The sequence below is a fragment of the Sciurus vulgaris genome (assembly GCF_902686455.1).
Source record: "Sciurus vulgaris genome assembly, chromosome: 1".
NCBI classification, from domain to species: Eukaryota; Metazoa; Chordata; class Mammalia; order Rodentia; family Sciuridae; genus Sciurus; species Sciurus vulgaris.
The window spans coordinates 63,885,784-63,900,246 of record NC_136461.1 but is presented as its reverse complement, the minus strand read 5'-3'; the positions used below and the strand labels follow the sequence as shown (position 1 = coordinate 63,900,246).

The following is a 14,463-nucleotide window of genomic DNA, read 5'->3' as shown; positions in this document are numbered from 1 at the left end:
TTAGAAATGCAAATTCTTGGGTCCCACACTAGATAAATGGAAGGAGAAATTCTGGGAGTGGGCCCTAGCAATCTCTAGTGTAATAAGCCCTTGGGGATTCCTGATGCAGTTGAAGTAGAACAATGCTATAGTCAGCACACCTTTTAGGAGCACAGACTTTTGGTCTGAATTCCAGTTCCACTATGTGACTTTGGGGAGTTACTTGTCCTCTCTAAGCTTCAGTCTCTTCTTCATACAGAATACTTGGTTTATGTTCAGTATATATCCCTAACACTCATGGCACAAAGCACCAGGACTAGTGCTGGCCATCTATGGGACACCCACACTGACCTTGACCCTGGCTCTCAGCACAGGGTTGGCAAACTTGATCTGTTAAGAGTAGCCTGGACTTTACAGGCCATATGGTCCCCATCTTAACTTCTCAACTCTGTCACTGTGGCAGAAAGCAGACATAGGTACTGGGAAATCAATAAATGTAGCTATGTTCCAATAAAATTATTTATGAATATTGAAATTTGAATTTCATATAATAGTATGTCATGGGATTTTATTCATTGTGTGTTTGAGGGGGGGGGTGAGTGTGTTGCCCCAGGGGCTTTAGTGTGCTGACCCAGATCTGGTAATCTCATTTAAGTAAAGTTATGGAGCTGTAAGAACCAGGGCTTTCTCATCTGTCAAGTGAAAGTTATACTGCCTATTCTGAAGGTTTGTTGTGAGAATAAATATCTGTAAACTATCTGGTAAATTGCCTGACACAGAGAAGGCACTCAGCAAATGGCACCCACTGTCATTATTATAATGAAGTGAAAGAGAGAAAGAAAGAAAGAAAGAAAGAAAGAAAGAAAGAAAGAAAGAAAGAAAGAAAGAGAGAGAGAGAGAGAGAGAGAGAGAAAGAAAGAAAGAAAGAAAGAAAGAAAGAAAGAAAGAAAGAAAGAAAGAGAAAGAAAGAAAGAAAGAAAGAAAGAAAGAAAGAAAGAAAGAAAGAAAGAAAGAGAGAGAAAGAAAAAAGGAAGGAAGGAAGGAAGGAAGGAAGGAAGGAACCTACTAACACTGTAATCTAGGAAAAGCGTTGGAGCAGGACAGAAATACAATGCAAAAGAGTAAGCAAAACAGCTGTATGTTTACAAATCTATTTGCTCTAAGCACCATTGGAAATGCATCTATTAACATATTGCTGAATTTATATGCATATAAATAAGCAGTGAAAAATAAGCAAAATATACAAAGGAACTTCAAACACCTTACTCTCTGGACTTAAAAGAAGATGTGGTTTATTTTAGACATCTAAATTGCTCCCATATGGGCACTACCCTCCTGGAGCAATGAAATAACTCCAATAAAAGTGCATAAAGTCCATCACTAACCTCAAAGCCTCCAGGAGTTCACACCACCACACTGAGACCAAAGAGCCAACTCACACATCCCACACTGCAGCACCCCAGGGAGAATTCACAGCTGCACAACATCTGGGAATGGCGGAATTGGGAACCGGATATGGAGAAACCTAGGACTTCATCCTTAGATGAGATTCTGAGGGCTCATCAAAAGCTGAAATATGTCCCGGGGTCAGGCACTCATTATGTGCTCATTATTTGCCTTCTTTTATTTGCCAAGAGTCTAACCAACAGGTGTGTCCTCCCCTTCTGATCCCAACCCAGTGGGCAATACTTCCCCCATCCCCTCACACTACTCCCATTGTCTCTGAGTTCAGCAGGCTCTTCTGATGGTGAGGAGGAATACCTGCATGCATGCCCTTCAATACGACAGTCGCTAACCATATGTGGCTACTGAGCACTGAAGTCCAGCCGGTACAACTAAGGAACCACCATTTTTATTTAGTTTCATTTTAATTAATTTGTATTCAAAAACTGATGCTCCAGTCAGTCTCTGGAGCAGGTTTAAACATGTGTGGAGCATGAATATGTGAATCTACTTTTCATTTAAAATTAGTGAAATCTAAACACCGATCAAGTATTTCTGATAAAAATTTAGCAACTGAATTGAGAAAATGTTACAATTGTAGATGATACACCAAATTTTGAAGACCTCTTATGAAAAAGGGAATATGAACATTTAATTATAATTTTTTATTGATCCTATGGTCAAATGGAGATTTTTTGGATATGCTGGGTTAGAAAAAATACATTAGTGAAGTAATTCTACATGTTTCTTTCTTTTTTTTTTTTTCAGTGTGGCTCTTAGAAAACCATGGCTGCATAAGTGCTACATTAGATTTCTGTTAGCTCTACTTCAGAACATTAAATAAACTTATCACTCACCTCTATCATAAAACTGGAATCAGACACAGAGTCTGTTCAGTTCTGACCTTTGCACCTCATGGTCTTCTCACTGCTGATGCCCTAGAGAACAGTCCCTCTCTTCTCAGATAGTTTTCCCTGACTGATAGGGCAAACCTTCATGAAAGGCTTTCATGCTCTCTGAGCCCAGCCACTATTAGGGCCAACCAGTGATACCAAGAATGGTAACTCAACCCCGCTCTCCACAAGTGTCTTTCCCACTTGTCCCAAGGAAAGGAATCACACCAAAAGTCATTTGCTCATTCAAGTTCTTAAAATCTAAGATGAACTCCAGGAACAGCTTTTAATCCCAGATCATGACTCATATTCAACTCTGGACGAACAAATTATACTTCCAATTCCTTTGTGATCATGATCTTCTAAGAGTAAGATTCAAATACAGTTTTTACAACTAGCCAAGGAAGTTTTTATTTTGTGTCTGATGAATGCACAGTTAATAAATTCACTAGGAAACAAAATAGTCTTTGAAATTAGAAAGAAGTATTTACCAGAAAAGGATTTTACATGCAACAGTTTTTAAATCTGAGTAAATATTAAGAAATGAGACTATGAATGTGGATGTATATTTATATTTACTGTGCACACACACAGACACAGTTTTTACACAAATACCCCAGGACAGGGTGCCTCTTTGGTTGCCCATTACTCTCTTTAGGAATTAACTTCTCCCCGACTCTCCCAAGGACCAGATGTTGTAGACCCCCACCCCTCCACATCACACAGGAAATGAAAAAGTGGCTGGAGATACAGAGTGTGGGACAAAGTATCTCTCAAAGAATGTTACCTTCCCGGAGGCTGCTGTTTATTGAAGTCTCCTGAAATCCTGGGTCAAGTTCTCTGACTTAGTAACATTAAATCTGTTTAAAATCAGAACCAGAGCCCACTTTCAAATTTTGAACTAAAAGAGAAAGCAATAGTGAAAGCACTGATAATCCCGTCCCCTCGCCCACCTTCCTGCTGACAAACCTTTAGAGAGCTGCTAACAAGGAGCTGAATTAACCAATTTGCAGTTTAGTGCCTCTTCCTTCACCAGCTTAGTTAGAGGTGCTAATTGGCAGTAAAATGCATAAAAGGTGTACATCAGAATGGTTGGAGAATGGGTCTGGATAATCCATAACCTGAATAATGAGTCTTCTAATAATCAAGAGTAAACTGCAGCTTTTGGTAATGGGATCCTGGTAGCACTTGTAAATCTACTTTCTTCAATTAGCGGAAATGCCTTCCACCACTTATCCCTAAAGCCAGGAAACAAAAAAAAAGAACTCATCCAGCCCGAAGCCCTCAGGCACCAGAGTGTCTTAAGTTTGCACAAACAGAAATTTTCCTCCTGAAGAGGAGATTTCATACTTTTGGAAGTCATTTGTAGGCTTCCCCTATTCTCCTCTGATCTAAACCCCTTCTTTCTCCCACTGGTCCCAATATAGATTTTATTGATTCCAACTGTTTTCATTATTAATAATGCTACTAATAACATGCCATTTCCACTCCATATGTGTACAAGCACAACCTGATTTGCAAAATGTATACACAAGCACTCTCTCTTTTGGTCAACACTACCTCAGGGACAGATTCAGGTTAAAGGGCCAGAAGTTAACACAATCTGTTGGCCTCTTTAAGAAAATAAATATAAAGTTATAATTACAAAAGTGCTAGGGCCTCTTCCCAGAGCCCTGGAGGGGCCCTGAGTTAAATCCAACTCTGTTCTTCCCCCTCCCTCCCTCCCCTTCCCTCGCCTCCCCTTTCCTTGCCTCCACACCCACCTCCAAATTGACAGCACATGTGGGTTCTTCAGGCAGGGCATTCATGTGACTTACCCAGAGTCAAGGGGCTATTATTCAGTGTTAGACACAGAATTAAAACCTTCTCATACCCTAGTCTCTCTGGTCCCTTTAGTTCCCCTTGTCACAAAGAAAACTCAGAGGAACAAATAAAAACAGCATAGCAAAAAGTGACCCCTGCCAGGAGGTTGTTAGGAAGCTGTCTAGACTGTGCATTGCCCAGAGTGGAAGATGGTGAAATAAACTCAAAGGCCCTACCAGCATTCGCTTCACCAACAATGAAGGGAGAAGGCACTCTACATAAACACAGAAAGTCAATTTAACCTCACCTCCACCACTTACAGGACCTGGGACAAGTTACTTAGTTTTCCTAAACCTCAGTATTTTTATTTGTAGTAAGTTTCCTTAGCACAGGACCAAGTCTGAGCACTCTAGCTGTTCAATAAATGGTAACTACAGTTTCTATAGTTATCAACTCATTCAAAGCACTACTTTTACAGCCACTCACTCCCCAAAGTAAACTAATGTTCGTGGCAACAGCATCTCTTCAGTCACCATAAGACGAAATGAGGCCAGGCAGCTACTGAGACTTCAGACATTTTGAGCAGCAGTAAGAAACATCATCACGTCTACATAATCTAAAGTTCCCCCATTCTTCTCTAGATGGAAATGAGAGGGAGGCAGGGTACGAAAAATGGTGTAATGAGACAGACATCATTACCCTATGTACATGTATACTTACATGAATGGTATGAATCTACATCATGTACAACCATTGAAACAAAATGATGTACCCCATTGTGTATAATGAATCAAAATGCAATCTGTAAAATATTTAAAAATAATTTAAAATATATATGTATATATATATAAATAAATATATATATATATATATATATGACAAACCAAACATTTTTCTTTCTTTAAAAAATGAAATTTTAGGGCTGGGGTGGGGATCAGTGGTAGAGAGCCAGCTTTGCATGCAGGAAGCCCTGGGTTCAACCCCGGCCCCACAAAAATAAATAAATATAAAATTTTAAAGATAATTAGAATAAAAGTGAAAATAAAGATGAAATTTAGTTTATAATTAAAGTGTACTTTGGCATCTTTCTGCAATACTTTTTCTCATCCAACCTGGAATAAAAATTTGAGGAAAATCAATAAAGTCTGTTAACACCAGGGGAAAAAAAAAAAAAGGAAAGAAGTGTCATCGCTGATGTATTAGACAAAGCACTTTGTCTTATCTACCTGCTGGTGTTGTCCAGAAGTTTCAGAGTTATAATCTGTGTACCTGCAAAGTCTGTGTAATGTTCCAGGATCAGGGAAGTTTTCAAATGCTCTGAGATCTCATAGTTTGCAAACCACATTCCTCCATGGTCATGAATGTTTGCTTTTTCTTTGATTTGTTCTTTTGATTATATGTTTCTACTAATCTGGGAAATAAATGATCTTGAAAAGAGTTACACCACTCCTACACTTAAGTCTTCCATCCAGTCCAGTTCTCTCTTCCCCTCCCACCAAATTTCAAATTGGCTACAAGGAGTGATAACAGACCTACAAGAAACATACTGAGAAGGAATTTAAGGAGCAAACTAATCGTTAAACTCTAAATTGCTACTATCTCTAAAGGTTAAAAAAAAAAAAATCCATACTATATCCATGAAGAATTTAGCTGTCTATTGAAGATGGTTTAGGCTCATGTTTGTAATTGAAGTTTCAAAAATAATTAACACTATTAATATATCTAACAAACATTTAGAGATCACTTACTGAGAGCCAGGCTAGTTCTTAGGGATATCAAGACAAGGCCTCTTCTCATTTGAGACTTATCTGATCAACTACCCCCACCCACTCTTATACTCCCACACCACTAGATGTACCAGTACTTTGTATACTCTTAATTACTAGTTGAATTATTTGCTTTCCCATTGAGTCTCATTGACCTACTGAAGGCTCCTACCCCTATGCGTTTATAATCATGAGAGTTGGATGTGCAAACAGCTCATGGACAGTACAGATAATAACAGCTACCTCCGAGATAAAAGTTAATACCACAGGAGTACAGATGAAGCCTGCTAATCAGGGGAAGGCCTGACTACAGATGTGACACTGAACTAGGAGCTGAAAAATGAGTAGAACTTTTGTCATTGGTGAAAACTGATAGCAGAGGTACTTTTCTGCAGAGAAAACAGTGTATACACTATCAACTAGTAGCTCATAATTATCAAGGACTTAACATACATCAGGTTCTTTTCTATAGAAATTAACTCTTATTCTTGGTAACTACCAGTTTTGTTCCCATTTCATAGCTAAGCAATTGAGACTTAGTGAGTTCACTGCTAGAACACACTGGTCTATCCTGAGCCCAGGCTCTCAGTTCCTATGCTATACTACAAAAGCAAAGAGCTGTGAAGGGAAAAAATACAGCTAGACCTTTAAATAAGTGTCTGGAACAGTAGGTGGTAAGGCCAGATACCTGGACAGGGGCCAGACTTTGAAAGAACTTGAACCCACCTAAACAGGTTTATCACTCAGGGGCTGGGCAGCCAAGATCAGCATTTAAGCCTAAAAAGGGCTTAGCTGACCTTGCATTATAACACAGTACTCTGAAACTGATAAGGAAGATGGGCACACTTGTTAAGAGCCTCAAGAAAAGAAGCTACTTCAAAAGTCAGACCAAATATGATGAGGCAAAGGGATTAAAGATGCAGAGTGAAGGGCAGATCTGAATGATTTTTCTGAGATAGAATTGAGGCAATATGGTGAGGAATTAGATCTGGGGCAGAGGAAAAAAAGTTAATGAGAAGACACTAAGTTCATAACTTGAGATCACAATTGATCCAATTTCCCATCAATCAGGATAAATAGTCAAGGACACATGACTGGAAAAAAGATAATAGTAGCTCAGTCATGCATCTACTGTATTATGTTCTAACTGCTTCATGTTCATAATCCTCATCAACCTGGCAAAACTATAATCTTCTTTAAGGAAGATAATTCACAAGTATTTTGCATCCACATATCCACTCAATGTTCACTTTAGTCGCAAATAAAAATTCAATACAATTCATCAAATGTTTGTTAAATATCAAAACTATCAAGATATGATGCTCAAAAAGTACTTGCTGACCAAATGTAGAAACCATAAAAGACAATATACACACAGTTTTAATCACATAAAATTGTAAGTGTCTACAACTTGCCACAGAAGAAAGACAAATGGCTACTATATATTTAAAAGATGCTCACTAATAATCAAACATATCCCCATGAGATTCCCTTGCACTCTCTCTTTGCTAGGGCAGCTGAAGACAATAGAAGCCAGTGGAGAACTCTGGAGTGCAAGGAGACATCAGTCATTTGGTGGAAAGAGACCAGCCTTTGTGTTGATTGTTCATTCTATGGCAGAGCTACCAGAGGAGTATGGCAAGAAATAAATCTACTGAGATTTGGAGTCTTTTGGTTTTGTTTTCTTCAGGATTATGAATATACAGATCACCTCACTTAATTCCTACAATAACCCATTCTTAACCCCTACAATGACCCACCCATCATTGCCATTAAACTGAGGCATGAAATGAAAAACAAAAACATACCAAAAACCCTGCTATGGTTCTACAATTAAGTGGTGAAAAGTGGTGAAGACATAATTAAAACCCATATTATTTTTGGCTTGAAGGCCAAAATATGGCCCCACAATTAAATTACTGAGGGGACCACCACTCTATTATGAGAGCCAGCCCTGAGCATGGACAGAATGGGCCCTTGGTGCGCACAATGCCTTGAGGGAACAATTCTATCCCATACAAGACCAATGTCAACAGCCACCACATGAGCTTCTCCTTTCAGTTAGTAAGAGATTAGTATTTTTGAGTCACCATATACAGGCAAAAATGATACTTCAATAGATATCTCCGTATCTTGGTTTTCTTACATATAAAAATGAACGGTAAAATCTACTTTGATAATTTTTTGAGAAAATTAAAATCTTCACCCACAGAATAAAATTGACATTGTCTCAAAAGTTATTTTTAAAACAAAAGCTCCATCACAATAAATCCTATTCAGCTCCAATATCATCAGTACAAACCCTGTCTTGACCACCCCTGACAACGTCCACTGCTCTCCTCCTCTATCTTCTATTATATTTCCAGAGACTGATGCCATTTTATTCTTCACATTATAACACAACTAATCATTTGCTTTTCATCTCCCTTATATACTGTAAGCCACTTGAAAATGGGGTCAATGGTTTATATATTTTGTGATACGAAGGGAATTAGGACATGCCACTCCAAAATATGCTGCTTTGGAATACTGATTGAGCTGAAGGCAATGGAGAAAAAGCAGATGCAATGTCTCCCTGTCTACCAAAACAGAGCATATAATTTCCCATGACAGAAGTGTTTTCCCTATATAAAAAGGAGGAGAACATTCTTATCATCAAAGGTGGAAGATCAACACTACGATAAATATGTACAAATTTACTTTTAAGAAAGAACTTATTTTCCATTAGTTTCCCTATATATTTCCCAATCTCTTTCCTACAATTTACCACCTCTATCCCCAAACCCCCTTTAATCTTTGTCTCTTCACAGCTCCATAGTTTATCATTTTTTGTTAAAATGGTGTATAAGCTATCAGCCTATTGTCTTCTTTGGGTCTTCATTTCTTATACATATGAAGACATCTCTGCACACATAAAAATATTAATATCAAATAAAAATTGTATGCTTTTCTCCTGTTAATCTTTTGTCAGTCTGATTATCAGGACCAGGCAAGGAAGCTAAGACAGTCTTTTCTCTTCCTTCCTTGCAGATATCAACACCTGTCTAGGGTCAGAATATAGCAGAAAATGTTTTATAGCAAAAAATAAAATTATTTTATCTTACTACTACCCTTTTAAGAAATTATTATGATTGTACACATACTACAACTTGGAAAAAGGAAGGCTCCAAGTTGAAAGTGACTGTCTAAAATCATAGCATGATGTCATGCTTGCACTGAACCCAGGTCTCTAGACTGAAACCCGTTCTCACCCCTCTACCATGTGCAGCCTTCAAAACAACAAGGGAAAAGGCCTATCACAGACCATCTAGACCATCAAACAGAAAGGTAACTAACTGGTTGCCCAAAGACCACAAGTACTAATGGTATTAGGACATCTTAGAGAGTCATCTGGGAAAGTACAGGGAACAGCTTTAAAGTATAAGGAAAGTTGGCAGACTTTCCTAGGTCTGAATCCAAGTTCACTCTGTCTCTAACCCTATGTGACCCTGGGCACATCTCCTGAACTCAGGACCCTCAGCTTCCTGATCTATAAAATGGAATTGAAAACAATACTTACCTTTTCAGGTTTTTTTATGTAAGAATAAAAGAGTTATATGAAACACACTTAGGATGTAGTACTAATTACAGTTGTTATATGTCAAGAAAAAAATGGCACATATTAAATGTCTGTGCTACAAAGTACTTTTCCTAATTTCATCCCCACTAACGGGTGCAATTAGTTTGATCTTCTGTTAAGAAAACAGATTCAGAAGCCATTTTAGAAGCTTATCCAGGATCATCTAAGTTGCACACTAATGTCTTTCTGCATCCAAAGTCTTTGGTCTTTGCAATATCGGCATCCCAGATTAGTTTTGAGGAAAGAAAAAGAAGATCGGATATGCCCTAATACGTAAGGTCTACATGAGGTACAAGAAGTAAAAGGTTAGATCTTTTAACATGATATGAATTACAGATTTTTGGAAAGAGTTGGGGGTGTAGCTCAGTGGTAGAGTACATGCCTAGCATGTGTGAGTGGGTTCTATCCCCAGCAATTTGCTCAAAACAAAAAGAACAATGTACAGAATTAGGTAGGGAACATACAAAAGGGCAATAAATGTATGTTCCTTAATTTCCCCTTCAGCAAATAACATCAAATAATAGTAGAAATAATTATTGCTCATATTTTAGAGTCTTGAGGTTAAAGATCCTATATTAAAATGCCCACATACTATTTCCTCATGATTTTCCTACCATTTGTTATGTCCCAGAAAATGTTCTCAAACAAATGGAGGAAGTTCAGAAAAGTCACAGGAAATGTTTGATCTCCTTTACACCCAAGAAAGGGACACAAATTCTACTAGTTTACTTTCTTATTTGCATCATTAACACCAAGGCATGTTGGAAGATGATTCAGGTAGAACAGCAGTAGATGATTCAAATCATCCAACAGAAAACCAACAACAACAAAAAAAAGCCATTTCACACCAACACAACAAAAACCAAGACATTGTCTTTTGATGTTGTTTGTTTTTCACACACAGCTTCCCCAAGCTGGGAACAAATAGGCCTTCACATTCTCCAGTCAAGGTCAAGGAAACCTTCATGCTGTGAATGTTTCTGAGTATGCAGTCAGGTTAGACACTTGTAGAAACAGTAGTGCAGAACAAATGGGGCAGGGATGGGGAAGGGGGCACTTCCAATGGGATGGCGAGAAAGTTCTTCTTAAGGGAGCCCCCACACCAGTCCTTCCACCTGAAGCCACAAGGCTGTGAACCCAGATAGACACTCAGCTCAGATGAAGAACCTAGACTTGGAGAAGGAACTCAACCAAAGAGAGGTGGCTGTGTGAACTTTTTGACAGGATGTAAAATCATTTCGTCCATTCCAATTTATGAGCCTACAGAAGTCCAAGGTCCTCTTCTAATTAATACATCTTCCTATGAACTTTTCCAAAGTAGAGCTAATGTCACAGAGGGCTAGCAGATTTCACAGAAAACTCATTCCTAAGGGACTATCTGTAAACCCAGAAGTTTTTGACTTCGTGTGATCAAATGCTCAGTAGAACTCCCCTCGCTCTCCCTCCCCCCATTCCAAACGCTATGCCCCTCACCACCAACAACCCACGCCCAGGCACTCCTCTTCTGTCTGTGGCCCTGAAAGGCCTCGGGCTCAACAGAGCTGCGGGATTCGCGGGAGCACCCCTCCTCTCTGCCATCCCCATTATTCGGCACACAGCCCTGTTCTCCCCTGGAGCCAACAGTCTGCAGCTCCTTCAATGCAGGCGCGAGCAGGCAGGAATGGTGGGAAAAGAAGCTGTGCCAGCTGCATGTTTCAGAATCTCCCTCCATATGCATTTGCCAAAGGAACAAAAAGAAAATCAACGCCAGGAAAAGACAACTGAGATGAGGATGCGGTGGGACCGCGGCTGACTCGGTGCCTTTTAGCAGCAAGGGGCTGGCCAACCACGCGTCCGAGCCACAGATCCGAGTCGTTACCTTCAGGATGCAGGCCATGGCGCTCCGCCGGCCCTCCTGCCACCGAGCAGCGGGCGCGCCTGGGTCAGGGGCAGTCCCGGCGGCAGGCTGGAGACTGGTACCGTGGCAGGACCACTCCAGCCCACATTCCCGCAGATCCAAATAAGGGGACCGCGGCGCGAGCTGCGCGGCCGCAGGCCCCGCCCCCCGCGCCGCGGCCCCGCCCCCGGGCCCGTCCACTGGCCCGCGGCCCGCGCGGCCCCGCCCCCGGGTCACGTGCTGTCCCGGGCGCCGGCGCCGCTGGCCGCAGCCCTTGGTGCCTGCTACCTCTTTTCTTCTTTTTTCCGCGTAAACGTTCTGTGTGGATCAATGTATGCAAATTATGTTCTGCAGCAGGCAGGGATCTGGGTCCCTCTGGGAAGAGAAAGCGGCCTTTTCTTCTCTGTTCGGTCTCCTCTCACACATCAGAGAACTCCTAACAGACATTTCACACTTTTAAAAAAGTTAAATGGGTTTGGCATCGCCCCTCTGCAGGCTTTGGGCAGGCACATCAAAGGATTCTTCGAAGTAGCAATGAAGTTTTCCTTGGGCTGTTAAAGAACAGAGGCTTCACTCTGCAAAACTCTTGTGATAGGCTTACCTAAAATTATGTGTTTGCTGTTGATCTGGGAGCGCAATATCTAACAATGAAAAAAAGTCACGAACCATACACTGGTACAGTGTGAGTGTGAGAGAGTGTGTGTGTGTAAACATATTTATATATAGTATGTATACATACATACACATATGTGTGCAATATATAACATGCCATTGCTCTTTCCTGATACAAGCTTATGAAAAAAGTTTTTATTCAAAAATACACACTATATACAGATTGTATATGCATATATATTGTATTATATAGGTATATATAGAGATTGTATATGAAGTGTGTATATATGTACATACACAGGACTTTGCTGTTTCCTGCAACAGGCTTAGAATTTTAAAGAAGTTTGTTACAACTTCATAACAAAATTAGATATAAGCTTTCTCCATAGGCTTGGAAATCCAGAAAGGTCCTTTTTCAAGTTTCCAAACTGAACTGTAACTAAAACTAAGGAAAATATGGCAGCCGCTACCTAAGAGCCAGGTGGTCAGGGAAAGGATGTTCCCAATCCTCTCCACTCCTCAGTAGGTGCTTTTTCACAATGAAAAAGGAAAGTCAGATTCCCAAACCAGAGCCAGCAAATGGAAGCAGTTATTTCCACGAAGAAAGTAACATTACATACAGAAGAGAGAGCATTCTGCATGTATACACAGACTTTTACCACCTGATCTGTCAGAGAAATCTTAAAGTAGCTCAAAATATTTACCCCAAAGAAGTTTCCCTTGGAGAAACCCTGGTCAGTTTGCCCACATGAAGTTAGGAAAAGCACTGTGGGCTGGCAGTGACTGTGGCATCATGAGATTGGTTCACAAACCACCAGGCAGAAACCAGGTGTCCAAGGGACTTGGTAGTTTGTTGAGAACATTCAAAATCCTAAGAGAGCTGGAGGAACCACAGAAAAGAGGCAGGCTGGTCAAACTCGCTGCTCCCAGGGAAGCTCTTCTTTTCAGTCTCCCTGGGAAACCAAACTCTGCACTGCCAACCTTCTTCCTGGCACTCCCTCTTCCTTGGAGATCAGGTGTATTTTCAGCAAGAAGTTCTTGATTAGGACTGTATGTAACCTTTAAACTGTTGCTTTAGCTCATGGTCTTTAGCAGGCCAGGAAAACTCAATTATTTCATTCATTCATTCATTCATTCCTTTATTAATTTAACAAACTTTTTTTAGAGTTACAACTAAATGGAGGAATGAACTTTTTTTTAAGTTATGACTAACTGGAGGAAAAATCTTTATTGAGGTACTATCAGACCTGTCAGGGAGACGAGAAAGACTTTTATGCTCTCTAATATCATCTTAACTGTGAGCTCACAGTTAAGTGGAAAGATAAAAGATTCATGAGAACACAGCATGGTAAAGGACTTAGTCAAAGGAGAAGCAAATGTCTAAGAAAGGAAGAGCAAGGGCAGAGCACAGCATTGCCTCTTCAGAAAGCCTACATATCTGGAAAGCAGCACATCAGACTCTAGGGAGCTTGACCAAGTTTCTTGACCCCTCATCATCCTTATCTTATATAATAGTATATACACACAATAGTATATCCTTATTAGAATAAATAAAATATTGTGAATGCATTCACTCAATTCCTGTCACTATAAGAACATTTTAAAAATGGTAGTTCATTATCTAAAGAAGAAAACCTTCCACTAAAGATAGCTTGCAGGAGAAGCTGAATTGGATGACGACTACCATCCCTGGGTGTTTCAGAAGGGTGAATGATGATGCAGCAAACATTTAGCATCTTGTGACTTGGGTATACCATGATGAGGACTTTACTAACTCTATCAGGCTTTCTCAAACTCCCACCAACCATGTCCACACTTCCCAAAATACAAATTGTTACTAACGTCCAGAACTTATGCCCAAATATAGTTAGGAATAGAGGCACATTCATAAAAAATACAAAAACAAACTATAAATTCTAGAATAAATCTGGACTATAAATTTTACAAAATAGAATTAACAATCACTTTTAGATGGACCTCTCAAAAAAGCTTTTGGATAGGAATGAAAACAGGTTCTGAATCTACCTGGGAATGAAGGTGGGAGGGTAGGAGCATGTGGCCAGGCTATTTTTGTTTTAAAACAAGCCAAACTACAGGAATAGCATAGGCTTAACCATAGGTGTAGAATAAATTTTCAACTCTTAAATTGTGGAATTTAAAGCTAATAGATTTCTCCAAAAATAATAATAGTAAAATGAAAGAATGCTGCAATTAGATGCAATGTCTCCTCGGACCCTCTAACATCTGTAAATGATGTCATGTGCAGCTGGTAAATGGGGGACCAGGGGCTTGAACCCAGGGACTTCTGGATCTGTCTTTTTTTTTTTTTTTTTTTTCTGTACCAGGAATTGAACCCAGAGACATTTAAACACAGAGCCACATCCTCAGCCTTTTTAAATATTTTATTTAGAGACAGAGTCTCTCTGAGTTGCTTAGGATCTTGTTAAAAGTTGCTGAGGCTGACTTTAAATT

General features: G+C 39.8%; 1 protein-coding gene across 2 annotated transcripts in view; it reads right to left on the bottom strand.

Annotated features, from left to right (window-relative positions):
* ST6GALNAC3 (ST6 N-acetylgalactosaminide alpha-2,6-sialyltransferase 3) overlaps positions 1 to 11,542 on the bottom strand; it is a 576,783-nt gene extending 565,241 nt beyond the window's left edge. For both annotated transcript variants that reach the window (XM_079129192.1, XM_079129193.1), the window contains exon 1: positions 11,362 to 11,542. Coding sequence is in view for 1 of the 2 variants with exons in the window: in XM_079129193.1 (XP_078985319.1) it covers positions 11,362 to 11,379 (18 nt within the window). In the remaining variant the exon portion in view is untranslated. The remainder of the gene's footprint in view (positions 1 to 11,361) is intronic.
* Positions 11,543 to 14,463: the final 2,921 nt, after the last annotated feature.